Source organism: Seriola aureovittata, chromosome 18 (genome assembly GCF_021018895.1).
Source record: "Seriola aureovittata isolate HTS-2021-v1 ecotype China chromosome 18, ASM2101889v1, whole genome shotgun sequence".
NCBI lineage: Eukaryota > Metazoa > Chordata > Actinopteri > Carangiformes > Carangidae > Seriola > Seriola aureovittata.
In genome coordinates this window covers 6,835,384-6,853,604 of record NC_079381.1, presented here as the reverse complement: position 1 = coordinate 6,853,604, position 18,221 = coordinate 6,835,384, and the positions used below count along the sequence as shown (strand labels likewise).

The 18,221-nt window shown below is 41.9% G+C and overlaps 1 protein-coding gene across 3 annotated transcripts in view; it reads left to right on the top strand.

The window, feature by feature from the left end:
• The window catches only part of rxraa (retinoid X receptor, alpha a), a 108,311-nt gene that overhangs the window by 21,713 nt on the left and 68,377 nt on the right, over nt 1-18,221 (top strand). For all 3 annotated transcript variants that reach the window (XM_056402938.1, XM_056402939.1, XM_056402940.1), the window contains exon 2: nt 6,441-6,554. In XM_056402938.1, the coding sequence (XP_056258913.1) occupies nt 6,441-6,554 (114 nt within the window). The remainder of the gene's footprint in view (nt 1-6,440; nt 6,555-18,221) is intronic.

Here is an 18,221-nt window from a genome sequence, read left to right as displayed (position 1 = left end):
AGTCACTGCCAAAATACATCCATCTGTCATTCAGCGTTAAACACTCTTAGAATACTTTTGCCATAACTCAAATTTGCAGCCGTTATGTGTGCAGGTGTACTCTGTGTGTGTGTGTGTGTGTGTGTGTGTGTGTCTGTGTGTGTGTGGGGGGGGGGGGGGGAATCAAACCAAGAATAAAAGGTTCTACACCAACCAATACAGCGACTTGAAGAGGCGGTGTAGTTGGTTATTCACACCAGAAATTGCGACGGAATTGGTAGGAGGCCTGTGGGCGGAGCTTTTGTCAGTGGCAGAGTTTGCCACAACCACAACCACACTTTCAGCTAGTTGTCTCCAGGCGTGTGTTCATTTTTACTAAGTGTCAGAAAATATGTCTGGCTCTGTGAGAGTCGTCACAACCCTGGTGTCAACAAGGGCAAGTGGAGTGGCGGCAGCACTGTTTAATGACTGTTGACATACATAGAGGCATGTTTTTATTTTTTATTTTTTTTAATTATTTTCCTGTTTAACTGAAAGTCTAAGTTTTGTATTTTCACAAAGCTGTATTGAATAGGGACAAAATTGTGTTGAGGTGATGGTGTCAAACAGTATTTCAGTGCAGTTTTGTCTCTGTTGTCTTTTGCTGCAAAAAATCATCATTAGTATTCAAATAATATTTAGATTACTGGAATCACATTGATTTTAAGCTGTATCTGTTGATTAAGACAAGTGGTTCATGGAAGTCTAGAAAAAGAGCTTTGATCACAATAAAAGCCTATGGTTTGCAGATAGACATGTGCTGCTCAACAATAACAATCCTAAAGTTACGGTTTTACAAAGGTCATCTTTGTCACTTCTACCTTTTCCACAGTAGCCTTGCAGCTTCAAATGCCACACCAGGGTAACTGCCTTTTTCATTATCCTGTGACTGTGTGAAAGTGCAGACTCAATTTCAGACAAAGTAGGAAGGCATGTTTTTTTTTGTTTTTTTTTAAACAACACTTACAGAAAGGTGCTCTTGTTCATTTCAAAAGCTCCTCAGTTTAGGTCTCGCAAAAAGTCACTTAATAAGTCATTCAATAAAGCTGTCCAGTTAACTTTTTATTGCCAGCGCAGACCTCGACAGCAGTTGGTTTTGTGACTCAAAACATGACAAACACATGCAAGTTGCAGATTTCACTCACTCTTGTTTTCCCTTTAAGGGAGGACTACTCATATCGCCAACCTGCTCATCATTTTGTTAAGGAAGGTTTGCCGCAAGTGATTTTCGTTTGTTGTGGCTGAGCCTGAGAATTATGTCTTCCAGCCAAGGTCTTCATGGGTATCTGTTTCTGCAGATTTTGTCTAACCTTCCATTAGGACTAAAAGATGCCCTCAGGTGCCTGATGTTGCCCTAATTCATCCAAGGAAGATCAAATTAAGGCTCTGAAGGATCTGTAGCCACAGTGAAAGGCAGGCCTAGGATCATCAAGGTGTGCTATACCAAATAACATGTGCAACATACAAGAGGCGTGTAATCCCATCCAAAGCTCTTGCTTACTTGAGGGGTCACCTAATGTCCTAGGACTTAACAGACCTACTCTTGCTGATTTGTCCTGTGTTTGGTTTGGCTTCTCATGGACCCTCAGGGTCTCTGTAATGTGGTCTACCTTTGGGTGGAATTTCAGAGATGGCGTGTAATCAATCCAGATAGGCAGAGAAACGTGACAAAAGGATTTACATGTGTGTAAAATCTGTCAAAGCTGGTTTTCTAAGTATGGTAGTATGATCAGCATCTAGGTACAGTATTGCCTCAAGTAATCTTTATGAGGTTTGCTTTGTTGTTGTGATAGATCTGCTCTGGCTTTTCTCTGGTTGAGATAAATAAGAGCTTAGAGGTATGTTGAAAAGTGGCCTTTTCTCCTTCAAAATGGATATCATCAAATGGTAGGGAAGACAGTTTGCTGATGGAGCAGATATGCTCAGGGGCAGGGCGAGATGCTTTCCATACTGATGATCGGGATCAGAGAGGGATGCAGCGCTCAGATGAGGAGTGCTTGATTGCTAGCTGATGGGTCCTGAACTGCACTGAAGAAAAGGTAGAGTTGTTTCAGCACAGAGGCTTCATCAGAGTGGTGATTGTTTGTGTAATGTGAGAGTGCTGCGAGGGATTTGCTCTCTTATGGGAAAAGCAAACATCAAAACAATAATCAAGTGTCGGACTTGATGCCTTTCATTTATAGGAAAACAGCATGAAACACATACGTAAAATGTTACAAATAGCATTGCAATATTACTGATTATGGTTGCAAATAACAAATAGTCATTATCGACTCTCTGAACGATTTTAGCAATTATTTGATCAATTGTGTAGTCTGTAAAATTTCAGAAAATAGACAAAAAAAAATGCTTGTCACAAGCTCTCAGAGCTAAGAAACAGAAAATACAAGGCATTTGATTTTATAATTGTTTAAACAATTATCAGAATTGTTGATTGATTACTTAAATGACTAATCTGAATAGTGTGAGCACATGCTGGTCACACTGTATCTATGTATTGTGTTCTTATACTTATTGCATTACTACTCAGCGGTCATTTCCGAATTCATTGGTCATTCACAGTCAAGTCTTTTGTCCTACGCAATAGCATACCGGTGAAGGTGAATGGCATTCACGATGGTAACCGTGGCGATTGATGGCTCCTCTACTTGTCCGTCCTTCCGTGCACTCTACCAGGACCTTATCCCCTGGAGTCCCATGTGGGAAAGGCTTCTTTTTTTTATTGCACCTGGGAGATGCATTAAGGCCCAATGAACTTTGACCTTGGGCTTGATCACCCTGGCAACACGGGACACGAACAATCGTAACGCTTTAAGAGAGCTCGGCTGCAATCCCTTAAACTCTCATAAATGCTTGAATGTATTTCAAAGACTTTAGTTTGTGGGATCTTGTAAAGTCTGGAAGCGCTTTCACTGATGTATCTGTGATAAATGAGAATTGTCTGTTAATGAAAATACTTCAGCTGGGCTCTTATCAGTGAGTTTTGTTATAATGGCAAATTTACACACCTTTGTTTCATTAGAACCTTGTCATTAAGCCTTTCTTTTATTAGCCTTATATCAATAAAAAACCCCTTCTTTCATTAGCGGAACATCTCAAAGGCTTGCCTTCATTAGCACAAGGTTGTAAATGCTGGATGCAATTTCATTAGCAGCCTATCTTTAATGAGGAAACCCCCAGCGTGTTTACATTGCTCTGATCCCCCATGATCGCTGGTAAGGATAATGCTGATTGGCTGTTTGAGGGGGGAAGGTTTGAGCTTGTCCCCCCGGAAGATTGGATCATGAAATTATTAAAGCCAATGAGATCCTCGCTGCTCAGAAGTGAAGACCAAGATCAAACATTTCTGTAATCAAGGTCCTGCCACAGAATACCAGTCAAGACATAATGATGCAGTGTGACAGAGACAATTTAATGGTGAGACATGTACCAACCTTACCACTCATGACAGCATAACCTGAACCTGCACATACACGTCCATGCTACTGCCGCACTTTCATCATTTACTTCAAGGCTTGAAAAGTAAAGCCCTTCACTGAAACTGATTTATGATGCCAACAGGAAAAAGACACATACTCAAATGCTAGTTTCTTCTAATATTTTTGCAGCTGTCAAGTAACTGAATGTTTGATGATTCCTTTTTTGAAATTTGGTTTCTTGAAAATGGTGCAGTGTCAAAATTTAAATGTTTTATAATTTATAGATGTGTATTTACATTGAGAATAACAAAGGATAAAGTTCCTTTTTCAGAGATGCAGAGGTCAGGTTAGGGTTTAAACTAATTTGTTCCATTTTCTAGCTCTGTCTTCAAGCTTTAGTTGAAATTCCAAGTGTTTGAAGCCCATAATTTAGCATTACTGTGTCTCGTGGGAACTTTATCCCAGTGGATGGCTCGCAGGGTTGGGCTTTTTTGGGGAGGAGCTGCTGTCTGCTTAGTTTACTCTTGATTTTGGAAAAGTCCAACTTGACTGGGAGCCTGGACTCATATGTTAATGTCTTAATGTTTAGTGACATTGCTCAGAGCTCTATACCATGTGTTCCATTATTTGCCCTTTGACCCCTTTGTACAACCAGGAATGTGCCGTGTTCATGGAGAATTGATTCATTTGGCAACGATGGGGAAAATGTGGCAGAATAAAGTACATGGAGCAGGATTTTAATAAATCTAAATTTCTCCTACCTCATCCATGAGTACTGACATAATTCCTTCTTCACTGAGATACTAAAGTAGGAGGAATAGGAATAAGGAAGAAATAAAAGAACACAGAAGAGGAAGAGCTCACAGTTAAATGAATCAGATCCTCTTAAAAGATTTTTGAGGATAACAAACAACCCTGAAACATTCGAATGCACAGATGATAGAAGATGGAATGGTTAATTGATTTTGATGTCCTTTTGTTTCCTCATTTTGTTTCCTTGTCACTTGGAAATGTAGGCAATATGGGCTATTTAGTTTGTCTTTATATTGTAGTTTACAATTACATATGCATGGTATTATATATCAGTACTTTTATGAACTTTCTTGTAGGCATTAAGGTTAATTATACTATTACTATTTGTTGTATAGTTTAAAATTCGAGTTCTTGTGTTCGGGTGATGAGCCAATGACAGATATCTCAAATTTGGTCAAATCCCTCTGAATTGGTTTGAATTGATATATGGCATCAAAGCTAAAAGGGAAAAAAATGTTTGAATGTAGTTTTGGGGGATGTTAATCCCCTGAGACTGACAACAAATTTACAGCTTATTCAGAACTTAATCACACAGACACACACAGTAATGAGTCAAATCCAGTCAGCTTTTGAACTGTCATTATGGAGAATCAGCAACACAAATTGTCATTCCTTTTTATCATTCCTGCCTTTCCAGCATGCCTTTACTCTTAATGATGACCATAAAACTGTTATTTTGAGTTGACATTTTCCAACATTTGATAACAACAATAGCATAAATTCTGCTCAGAAACAATGAGATAAAGCTCATGATGAGATACTTGTTTACTTATAGTTTAATGAAAGTCTGTTTTATGTAATTCATGACTTGTTTTGCCTTGTCAGTCCCTGCTTCATCCATAATACTAATCAAAGCTTTGAAGAATGCATTGGGCATGAAACGCCACCCCAGCCCCACCCCCCCTGCACACCCCCTCTGCACATGCACATGGCACACACTCACGCTTGCACACCCTCACAAGCAAGAAAGTATCAGCATCCCAGACAGCTTATCACGGGGAACTAATTCAGTATCCCTTTGCCTGTTTTAAATGTCATTCTCTGAGCTCATCTGGAGTGACATGTTTTTCATGGTGGAAATAAAGGCGCTTTATTGAGCTCAGAACACAGTGACGGGGGGCTCCTCTGCCTGCTGCTCTTGATATTTGCTGGAAATCTAAAGGTCCTCATGAGGAATGAATAAAGTTTGGATTTGCAGAGACCTGCCGATGCCAATGAGATCCGCATGAGTTACCCCAGTCGATAAAGACAAGAGTGAATCCTCCGCTGACTGAGAAATGCACACAAAGTGCACACAGAAGTTTCCACTTTGGCTGGAGGCTACAGTGTCAATCATGAAATCAAATGCCACTCAGTGTTTTTAAGTATGGTTAGGGTTAGTGGTTAGCGAGTTTGGCACGTTTTTGCAATTTAGGGATTTATAAGTGGTCCACTTGATTCCAGCTTCCTTGTCTTTTTACTTTTTTTTTTTTTACATTCCCCATGACTTTATAATATCAGGGTCCTGTGATTCAAGAAATATTTCCCAAAATTGCGGCTATTTCTGCCAATCTAGGTTTATTTGTTGCTCTTCTTCACTGTTGGATGATGTCAGTGACTGGTGAGCACTGGTCCGGAGGGGGTACAGCCTACTCAGTTGCTTCATTGTCCAGGATAATGACTTCCCTATTGAAAATGACCTCTTTGACCCCAGAGACAGACAGTAAGACGGCCTCGTCCAGCCCCTCGAGGCACTTGGGCTTAATCTGACATTTTGCACACAGAAGAGCTGCTAACCTCTGTCCCGTGCCCGGCCGCTTTTTTTGTCCTCCTCCAGGCTAGCCTCACCCAGAGTTCTGCAGGTTCTGTCCACTGTCTGGACCCTTCACCCTGGGTATAGCCACACAGCTGACATGAGCAGTGAGTGTAGGTTAGTGGAGAGGTCCAGATGGCCACAGGCCTTTTTAAATGTGAGAGGTTGGCTGGGTCTGATGGTGGCACAATGCTGTAGGGAATTTATTTATTTTTATTTTTTTAACTTGTTGCCTCTTCCCCCCATGAACACAAAGAGCCTCTAAAGGCAATGTCTTCATTTTGGCATTTACCTTTTTCAGCTGGTGTCAGAGGAGTCCTGTTTCTTTTTTTTCCGTTTTCTTTATTTTATTTTATTTTTTTTACGCCTCTTATTTCTCTTCATCTCTTTCATCGCAGGGTTCCTGAAGCCCCAGTGCTCGTTGGCTCCTCCCATGCAGCGGGGTCGCTCAGGCGAGGCATGTTCCTGTTTCAGTGGCGTGTGTCCCCTCCATCAGCGTCGCCTATCCTCAGGTAATACTGACTGCACTGTATATACTGTTAGGTACTTGTGTAAAATGTAGGAAAATTTATTGTCTGTGAACTACCAGGTAAGAAATGCATTTGGTGTTATTGTGTATCTATATAAAAACAGTGAGTGGATGCTTCGAGAGTGAACCACCAGTTGCAGGTTAGAAACTGCGTTTTTATTAGAAAAATTAGTCATGAGGAGGCTGTTATTTTGAAAGTGTGCCCCATGACCTGATGCGCCTAATGAAAGTCTCTGCTCATCCAAAATAGCATCTCATCTCATTTAATTCAATCTGCTTTCAGAGACATCAAAGGAAGATCAAGTGATATTTTTCAGTATGTAGTTATATAGTTTTGGTTTTATTAGGTGTAATTGAGATAATTATTATGTCCCTTAACAAAATTAACAATATTACCTTGAAAGAAAACTCTTTTGTAAACATATAGAAATGCTTTTTTTCTTTTTTCTTTTTTTTTCTGTGATGATTTATTTGAAGGGGTTTCATCATATAGTCTAAAGTATGGCTCGTTTGTGCTCCACAATGTACACATACGCACACACCATCGCCTGCAGTCAGGGGTGTGGCTGGGGGCCTTTTTGGAGGCAGCGTTCAGTCTGGATTTCATGATTAATGGTGTCTTTGCATGTGGAGCCACAGTGATCGACACGTTAACAGAGGTGCTCTGAGATCAGCCCCCTTCCTCCAAATACCTTTGTCCCCCCCACACATACACTCCCACATCCCAACCCCAATGGCTAATGAGTAGGGGACCGACCTGTGCAGAACACGTGGTTAATGCTGACACATTTATCACTCTATCCCCAAGGCTCGCTCCTTCTGCAGTGTCAGTGCCGTGAGCAGCTGAGCTGCCTGTCATGTGAGGAGAGCATGACTCGTATGGCAAGACAAAGTCACAAACATATAAACAGCTCCACCACAGCAGCTGTTTGATTTTAAAGTTAGAAGCTTTTGATTTTTTTTTTTTTTATCCTTGAGCTAATACATCTCAGCACAAGGAAGAAATAGAAGTGTGCAGGCTTATTCTGTTATTTTGTGGTGGTTCTGAAAATATGTCTAACATATAAATGATAGAATATCTTCCTCAGTCTGTTTTTTTCAGCCACTTATTGTTGGACAACATCCTTATAGAAACTTTGTGCTTTTCCTTCTTGTCTTGTTTTGAATTAACTCAGAGTACAAATCATTCAGACTCCTTCCTGGTTTGCTTGATTTAATTCATTTCTACTCCAGTTGAAGAGCTCTTAGCTGCATTAGTGGAATTTGCTCTGTGAAGTGGTTCAGTGGATTTAAAAACATATAGTAAATGTTCTGTAAAATTGGTCTTCCTAACCTTTCAACCTGTTTCCCAAACAAGGACACATACGGGAAAACACTTAATGTTTCAATGTCAAATAAAAGGCATTAAAATGCTTCTTTTTTTCAGTAAAGACAGCCAAAAAATCACAAGTTCTAGATAACATTTACATTTGATCACACTATAATACCTTAAGGTGTTTCCATATTTTGAATCATACCATTATATCGACACCCTCTTAAAATAATGGCCTAAGTCATTTTTTCAGGTTTTTCAGGAAACACAAAAAACTCAACAAAAGAGTCACACTTTTGACATAGGCCATTATACAACCGGGGGTAGAATTGCATGTTCCCCTCAACTGAGGATTCAGGCGATTTTACCAGAGGTGGCCAGCATCATGAGGGGGTGATTTAGGCAAAAAAAACATTTTTGTCAAAACATGACTTAGGCCATTATTTTAGGAAGGTGACGATATCTAACAATGATACAATCCATCTTACCAATATCATTACGCTGATTAATTCTATTACTGCACACATTTACTGGCTTTTTGTTGTTTTTTATTTTAGTCAAAATTTTGCCCTGAAGGATCAGAAACAGAATTGTCCTTAATAATCTTGAAACAGGCCGTTCTTTAAAAATGGAATGAAAATGTGAATGTACAGTATACTAGTGTATCACATCTGGTCATTGATACTACACTATAAAGTGTATGCAGTTTTTATTACCATGGACTGGTTGTTACTTAAGACCTTCTTGTAAGTGCAAAGTGACGGGAAGTTCATAGCAGGACACTGAGCCTGAACCAGCAACAGGGACATCATTCCCATCTGCCTCAGCAGATGTATACTTGTCTAACACTTGTTGGAAAAAAAATCGTTTTTTCTTACTGTATTTTTAGTCCCCTTAAAAGCAAATAGAAAATGTAAATCCAAATATCTTTCTCTCTGGAAGATCAAGGATTTTTTTTTTTTTTTTTTTTTTTTTTTTTTGTCTCAGTTGAGATGAGATAAGAACCCACCACTCTCTCCTTCACAGGCAAATACTTTTTCATGGACAAGTTTGAGCATGATCGGTGAGGTGCACAGTTTTTCCACCAACCTCACCCCCATCTTTGTGTATTTTACAGAGCTATCTTGATTGATTGCAACATTTTTTTTTTACTGTTACAGCCTGCAGTAAGGGTGGACGTGTTTCCTGAACAATTAGGAGCATCTGGATTAGAAGTGTAGTCTTTCTGAGGTAAAAAGAAAGGAAAACAAAGAGGGAAAACAAAGGTTTTCCTTCTTTATGTTGTGGCTATATGAGTCACACTGGATTATTTTGTCTACCTCAGACTCAGGGGCAAATGGAGGAGTGGGGAGGAGGAGTGAAAGTGTTGAAAAGTTGGGTTTTACTATCTTTCCTTGTTGCTTTTTTCACTACAGGAGCTGTTAAACAAATTCAGTGGTGCTTCCTGAGTAGCCCAGAGCAGAGTGTACTAAAGCAAGTGAAGTAACTGTTAGCAGCAGAGAGTGGACAGCCTGGAGTCTAAAGTTTATAGACCCTGTAATAATCATGGGTCTAATTATGGAACGTGTTACTATAAATCCACCAGTGTCCCCAGATTGTGTGATTGTCCTCCAATCTCGACGTTCCAGCCGCCCGACTACGGCCACAATGACAAGCTGCTGTGGGAGGCGTGAGGCGTGTAGCGGTGACCAAGCAGGAGGTTTTCTGGGAAAGCTTGTGAGCCTCGCCCGGGGAGCTGTATTCAGCAGCGATCTGCTGAACTCCAGGCTGCACACTGATGTGGCCGGGCTCTGGTTTCAGTGGTTTTACATTGTTTGGGCTTTTCAAAAACAAACTCTTACTGGAAAGGGACCGTGAGAAACGTAGTGTTCGGGACCTTGTTTTTCCGCAGGATTATTTCAAAAAAGCAATCATTTAGTGTTTTTTATTAGAAAAACGAGTCATGATGGGAAAAACTTTTTTTTTTTCTCTTCTTCTTTTTTTGGAATTGTGGTGTATGAGGTGAGAGAGAGGGAAAGCGTAAAAGAGAGACGGCATTGAAAACAGGGCTTTTTGAAAAGGCCCTCACAATGCAGGCCTTGTGCTGTGATTTGGTCTGTCCTCACCGAGCTGAGCAGAGGAATGGAAAAGATTATCCGCAGGAATGTCTGGGGTGCCCTCAAACGGAGCGGGCCGCGTGACTGGCCAATGGGAGCGAGGCCTGCAGAGCGGCGGGCTAATTTTTTCCTGATGAACTCAGCCGCCTGCTCCACAATGCAGTCTGATTGCCAGGGCTGAACTCACATATGGTCCCTGTTTGGAGGGTCCAAATGACAGGACCAATTCTGCCTGGAGAGAAAAGGAGGTGGGGGTGTTGGACGTAGATGATTATTACTGGCTCCCCCTCTTTTTTATTTCGTTAGCTCTGGATGTGGCTAACTGGTGTGCCGGAAACGCACCAACATGATCTGACTGTCCCGTCTTCTACCTGCTGAGATTTACACACCAGATGTATTGTTTGGTTTTGTTTCATCACTTTTTATTAGTGCTGTTTTGTTTGAATGAGTAGCAATTATGCTCAAAGCCAAGCCACATTAGTGCTCACGGCAGTCCCACTTCATTACCGTGCCTCAGAATTATCTCACTGCCTCACAAATCCTGCCAATTAATTTGGAACCCATTTACTATTCAGAGGACTTGGAAAGATGCTTTGCCCCCTCCACCTACAACCAAGCCAGAGTAAACTACAGGGAAATGCAAGTGACAGAGCTCCAGCTCTGCGAGGAATGTGTGTGTATGTGCTCATTGTTTTTCTATGTAGTGCTTTTTTGCATCAGCATGGCAGTAAAAAGCCATGTGGTGGGGCTCAGGAGAGACGCAGCATGTGTTTGTAGACCTTGTGGTCACACAGCGGGGTCTGAGAGTAGAGGTTGGGGTGTGTGTGGGGGGGGGGGGCAAAGGAGGCTAAGGAGAGGGGCTGGGGAGGTTTTGGCGAGTTAAAGTGGCTCCCGGCTCCTCATATTTCCCATTGCGGGGTCCTGCAGAGGTGAGGAGGGTCACAGAGAGGGAGCTCGTTAGCCTCGGCGTGCTCTGTGCTCCCTGTGCTCCCTGTGCTCTAATTGGCTGGCCGGAGTCAGCGCTGTCCCTGGCTGCTTCCTGCTAGGTCAGAAACCAGAGGGGCCATAGCATGCCAAGTTGCAGATTATGGGCCTTGGCCCCCGTTCATCAACACACACACACACACAGACACATACACACTAGACTTTGTTTTTAATACACTAACTAACTATCACAAGTCATCTAACACAGCAAGCAGTTAATATCTTGGTTTTTTGTAATGTAAGGTGGTTTACTTAAGACCAGAGGACTGTGGTTTGTCAAAACTGGGATAAGAACTGCCAAAATATTCAGTTAATTGGCTTTGAATTTTGAATTTATATTAAACTTATCAGATACTGTGAGATGCAGTGGCTGTGGTTCTCAAGAACCAAAACGTTTTCTTGTACTGTTATTTAGAATGACTTTCAAGTCCCTGACATTTAGAGAAGGCTTTATTTATCATTTGTTGTAAAAACGGGGATGGGAAGCAGAAATATTATACAGTGTAACAGGAGGAGATTTTGGGAACATGGGAACAATAATAGTAGCAATCCAACCTGGTTAGTATCTCTTCTTACTCTATTCAATCACAGAATAGGGATGCTCATTGTTGTAAAATTTGCCATTTACTTGAATAGTAGTTAGTTTTGCTGCAGTGTTTTTGCAGAACAACAGACATCTGTTGTCTCTTGATGTCACACAGCACGGGGGTTGTTTAAAAAAAGAAAAAGGAAAAATTGGCTCTTATCAAATTTAAAAATTAAGGCATTCTCACAACAACATATACAAACCAATATAAACATTTTAGTTTACATTTTGTACCAATATATTTTGTTTTATTATTAGTCAATTTATTGCAGAACCAGTGACCTACTGCAAAGCCACATGTTTTATAAGGTCACATTTAAACCTGCATTAATAGATTTTTTAGCCACTTTTGGGCAGTGCGAAAGGCTGTAAACACAGCATATCACATTAACACATTGTAAAGTTGATATGACAAATGTGTTTGCAGACACAGACCAACCTTAGCATTCATTTGGAGTTGTGTTTGTGGCCACATTACAGAGTCCAATAGTCAGTCTTTTTTTAATCTCTACCAATGTCTGAGGGAAATATCTGGCTCTAGATATTCTGCTATGTACACCAGCTAGTCGCTAACATTGACTGTCTATCGATTGGTACAGAGTGTACAGTTGGTTTATTTATTTTTCTAACAGCTGCGGCTGGTAGCAACGTTCATGAGAGCGGAGAGAGTGAACCAAAACAATAACACTGTGGCCACTGAGCTCAAAGATGCTAAAATGCCACATAGAGCTGAGGGGATCTGCTCACACTGATGATAAGTCTCTGCGGGATTGTCAATAAAAATGACACCTTTTACACTACATGTAATCAATTGATCAATTGAAAAATAAAAGTATTGATTGGAGCAGCTTTAAGAAGGAAACTTTGATTGACTTTAAAGGCAGTGCATAATTTTTTTCTTTATATTTATTTCTGGACTTATTTCTGGACTTTTTAATGTGTCCAGATATCTTTGCAATTCTGCTCTTTTTGTGTCCCTTTATGTTGCTCCCTGCTAACCTCTCTGCTAGTTCTTTTATCCAAAGAATACCCATAATACCTGTCCATCATGTCTGTCAATGGGATTCCCCCAAGTAATATGGCCCCTGGTGGCCAGCTGCCACCACAGCAGCCGCCAGGATGCATCTGCAGAGGTGGAGGTCTCTGTGCTGCACAAAGTGACGGCAGCCATCCACGGCGGGTCACTAGAAATCAGAGCGACTAAGCCTTTGATAACTCTCTGAGCCTATAATCTCCCAGCAGCACCATCAGAGTGAAATACTATCTCATTGTTACAGCACAAACCCAGCGGAGAGTGAGGTGAGCAGGCAGCCCGGGACACAGGGGACAGGCAGGAAATGGTCGTATCCCCGCTCTCATGCAGTCATCTCCACAGTGTAATTAAGGGTGGTAGAGTTGTCGGCTGAGAGTTGAACTTGAATTTTTAACTAAGCTCAAATTCTCAAAGGCTGTCATCATGAATTTAAATTTGGATCATGGTACCACAAAAGAAACAACATTTAAATTTGAATTATCATGAGTACAGCATAATTTAATGGCTAATAAATTTTTGGAGCAGAATACAAATTTACCCATTGTTCCTTGTCCCTTTTAAAACAAGAGAGGACTCTTTGTATTATTTCAAAGAGAAAACGTTTTTATTTTAAAAGCATTTTCTGTTGCAATCTTTATATTTAGCTGAAGGATAATATATTCTCTTCCAGGCAGTTTTACACAGATGAGGTGAAATTACATTCTGCCACAGATTCCAGCTCTCCTCGGAGTTGAACCTGACCCCATGAGTGAGGTTTACAGTACAGGCTTTGCATCTGGAAAGAAGAGAGAAAAAAAGAAAAAGAAACCCTGCATTTTTTATTAACATTAATTAAACATGAATAAGCAAGTTCTCATTCTTCAGGCCCCACGTTGCCTAACATAGAACAGTATGTTAATCACGACGAAGCATGTCGGGTTCCACTGAAATATATGGGCAAATTAAGGAACGGCATGAATATAAATGAGCATGTACATTTTAACCCAGATATTTCAGTGCTGATTCTGTCTGTGCCGTGGCCAGCTGATAGAAACATCAGAATCAGAGGCTGCAGTGTCACTTCAGCTCTCCTGGCTGCTCGAGCCCGATCATGAATGCTGTGTTTATATCAGCGAAGCTGACTCAAGTGTTGAGGGACACTCGCCTCCTCTAACCACAGATAAACGTGGAGGGATTGGGATGTGAAAGAATTGCATGTGTGTGTGTGTCAGATTTGCAAAAGAACAGTTAGGCTGGATCATGACACACTGGACTTCACTGTGCAAACAAACATTGAGAAATGTGTTCTTTGTGTGTTGAATAACACACTGCAGGGATAGATTGTAAAAATACAATGGAGAAAAAAAAAACTGCCATATGTGTTGTGATAGATGAACATGATTAAAAACAAGAGGGCAAAGTAAGATATGATTTTTGAGAAATGCCATCAAACAAGCTGCCTCTTTTTGTTTTTCCTCTTTTCACTAAGATCACGGAGAATCCAAAAAGTTTGCGTTGAACATCTGGATCAGCTAACAGCAGCAAGGCCAGATATTTGGACAAGGCCGGACCAAAGGAAGAGGCCAATTTCTGTGATTTATTTATTAAGTCTTATTTTCTCTCGGAACCATGCGTTTTCTGGTTGTTATGCTTTGCTTGCAACAGCCAAATCTGCTTTGGTAACCATGAAGAACAACAACACAAGAATGCAGGAACATTTTTCTTGGCCTTAGAAACTTGTAGTGTCACTCTGCTGTTTGAACATTGGGTCACGATGATTAATTATGTGGACTTTCTTTAGTGTCTTTATACTGTATGTTATCCATAATGATGTCCACCATAATCTTGTCTCAAAGTTCTGCATGTCCCTCTGTGGCAGCTCCTTGTTTGTTCACTGGCCTGTGTGTTAAGTAGGTGGTGAGGGAGCTCAGGTGTCCTTTAAGAATGGACAGGGAGCTTGTCGCTGTCAGGGGCGGTTCTGGCTGTTCCTCCTCTCACTACAGTCGGTTGCCTCTGTCCTCGTCGATGGGAATTTGAAGGGCAACGGCAGCTACAGATCATCAGACTCTGTGCGTCCCCCCTTGCACCCACAGGAAGAGAGGCAGGGGGGAGAGAGAGAGAGAGAGATAGAGCCAGACAGTCAGGGATGTTGGGGTAGAGAGAGAGAGAGAGGGGTGAGGAGTTAGAAGAGGAGAGTGGAGAGGGGTGGGGGGGACTGTCGGTATTTTGACGCTAAAGTGATTCGACACGCTTGGCATTATAGCCAGCCTGGCAATGGGGGGAGGGGGAGGCAGCGCAACCGAGTTCTTGATCCGAATGTCACCGAAGCCGATCTCATGAAGTGGAAGGTCAGAAACGTAGCACCTGCCGCCCCGGCTCTTGCAGGCTCCGCCCTCGTGCTTCCGCAAAGGGCAAACCAGGACCGAGGGGTGTAGGGTGGAGGTCAGCGAGGTCTGCAGAAGGTGTGTGTGTGTGTGTGTGTGTGTGTGTGTGTGTGTGTGTGTGTGTGTGTGTGTGTGTGTGTGTGTGTGTGTGTGTGTGTGTGTGTGTGTGTGTGTGTGTGTGTGTGTGTTTGAGTGTGTGTGGTGGGGGAGAGGCAGGGCAGCAGAGCACTGACCTCCCAATGTCACATGTCTCTGCTGCACAGCAACAAGCCCACCCGAGTGCGCTAATGCAGGCCAGTACATGCTGGGATGTGAGAGGTGGAAGTGGGGGGGAGAAGCTTTTGCAAGTCCCACGTGCTTTCTCCTCAGAGAGCCGCTTCTTAAGGTGCATGGAGAAAGAGTGGAGGGAGGAATGATGGTAATGCTGCAGCTAATGGAAATATCTTGTTGGGACTTGGTGTTGGTCTGAGCGCCTGCCGGCCCTTGAGGAGCAGACATGGCTGCTGTGGTGACACTAAAGCTTTAGCCCCTGTTTTACCAAACAAATGACAAGGATTGTGGAGAAGGTCTCAAAGTCTAAAAAATGGTTGTCTTTGATGGGAGCAAAACAATAGTTGAAGGATTATTAAAGCCAGTTTCTTACATTATTTCTACTAGGTATGATAACATGATACTCACCAAAGTAATTGCTGAGATCCTATGGCAACACTGCTACAACAAAGAGCAATAAGATGATCAAGTTAACAGGTTGGAAACAAGGTAACTATTTAGCCAGATTATCTGGCTAAATATATGCCCCCCCCCCCAAAAAAAAAAAAAAAAGGTAGTTTCTTACATATATTATAGACCTGAAAATCTGAGTGCTCAACAAGTGACTCAGTGAGTACAATGTTATGATTACTAATAGAAATGACGGCAAAGTCTATGAAAATACGGGGAATTAGCCTTTAAAGCAGCTGTGCTCTTGCCCACTCTCCATGTGCTCCAGGCGCCGACACACCTGGGGCGTTGGTGGGGGAACTGTTGCAGAAAGTTGACCTTTAGTGTATGCCGATGCGGGCGGCTCAGTCAATGGGACTGTGTGATGAAGTAGAGCCTGTGTGAAAGAGCGCACCAAACGCCACAGGGGCATCATGTCCACAAGTCCATTACAGTCACTGACATTGAGCTAATTGACTAACGTGGTTGTGCGGCAGTGGTGGCATGACTTTGAAATGAGGATGGGGAAAGGGAGAGTAATATCCAGAGAGTGGTGGAGATTGCAGATGAGTGGGGGCAGTGGTGGGGGGCAAAGTCAAAACTCAATGGCTCAGCATTGACATATCTCTGGTTGTTATTTATCACATGGTTTTGGCTTTGTGGTTCAGTTAGCCAGACCTTTATGAATCATGCTGATAAGATTTCCTGGTTCACAAACTTTTAAGGTGACTGGAAGGGCAGCATGATGTGAAATAACTACTTGATATATAAAATGCCTAATAGAGCAGGAGTAAGTACCAAGCTGTTTGAAGACATCACCTTCAGCTCTGTGAAACTGTGACAGAAATGTTCTGTTATTTTCTGACATTTCATACAGTGTATGTCATGGGTGTGTTGTCCTCGCTGACACGCTCACCTGCCTCACTCGCTTCCCCCCTGAGGCTGCAGGAGGCTCGCCCAGGAAGGAGTTAATCATTTACTTGACAGTTTTGCACTAAATATTATGAAACCATCTCGAGGACCTGGAACATTTAGTCCCTATCTGTTAATGCTCATCAAGTAAAGATTTCCTCTCCCGGGGAGACAACAGTATCAGGACAAGAGCTTAATGCCGGAAAGAAAAGCTGCCACAGGCCTAATGCCTTTGCTTTTGCTTTTTGCAGGAGCAATCTGTGTATAGTTATGTTCGTGTGTGTATGTGTGTATGGGTGGTTGTGGCTGTGTCCTCAAATGCGCTTGCATGCAAATATTTGTTTACGTATATTTACTGTATTTACAAGGCTATGTGCTCTTCATCTTTCTGCCAGCTGTGCTTGACAGGATTGTAGATTTACCAAGTACCACCAGGCGAGGAAGAGCTGAATCACTGCACCCCCCCGCCCCCTCTGAAAATTGGTTTCCGTGCTGTGATTTGTTTTTAACCTTCCTATGTTAACAGTTTATCAGGGTTTGATTTTATAGAACATCTATGTCAAAGGCAAAACGAGCGGCAGCAGCTGCCTGTAACTCAAGCTGATAATGAGCATGTATTTGTGTTTATTTAACAGCCTCCCTGCCATCTGTTCCATGTATTGTGATACACAGGCAGGGCACGTGTGTATGAGCCTGTTGATTACACAACAGCCGGGCTAGTTTTGTGGTGGCAGCGTCTCACCCAACACCAGCACGCTCGCCAGTTCCATTATTCAGACTTTGCTCAGTGGCATGGCGCTCGAGACGAAACAAGACAAGCATACAGACAGTATCAAGTGTCAAATACACATGTATAAACAGAAAGAGATGCTCCATGCACTTATGTCATATTTGTTGTTGATGTGCACACAGATACACATCAGCACAGCACTTACAGAGACATGATTAACACGGGAGCTGAAGCACACGTACAGGAGAGTGACATCATTATGCTTAATACAACAAGAGATGGCTGTGTTTTCCTGCCCTCCATCTGTCAACCAAAGGTCACAGGGCTTAAAAGGAGCATTTAGGCCTCGTGGAAAAACAAACAAGTCTATTATCACTGATGGCACCTTGGTTTTATGTGATAATTAAGCATTTGTTGATTTTTACCTCTCACTGCTTGTCTACATAATCATTATTTGTGAACCCAACACATTTAGCATTTAATGGGAGTGCAAAAATGAATGCCCAAGCACAGCAACACTGTAGGTTACATAATGATCATAACCTGAAAAGTACCCTATTCTCTGAGCAGCATGCCACAAACGGCATTTACAGCATGGCTTTACAGCGTTTAGTTATCTGACTGCATGGGTTATCACTTAAGATGTTGATACCATTTGAAGAGGAGAGATGAAAAGTTGACTTTGGCCTGCTTTAATGGCTGGGAAAATGTCTGATTGATCTTTTATCTCTCAGACTGTTACCTAATGTGTAACCACATCGTGGCAAGTGGTGTTTGTATGTCAGCAGAATTCAAAACAGAGATCTAGATTTTCATAAAACCTTACATAACCTGTGGATATGCACTTTTCTTTTTTATGATGGCTGTGTTCCAAATAAGATATCTTATATCTCTGCTATCTCTGTAAATGCTAATTTCAACATTATATAGCAGTT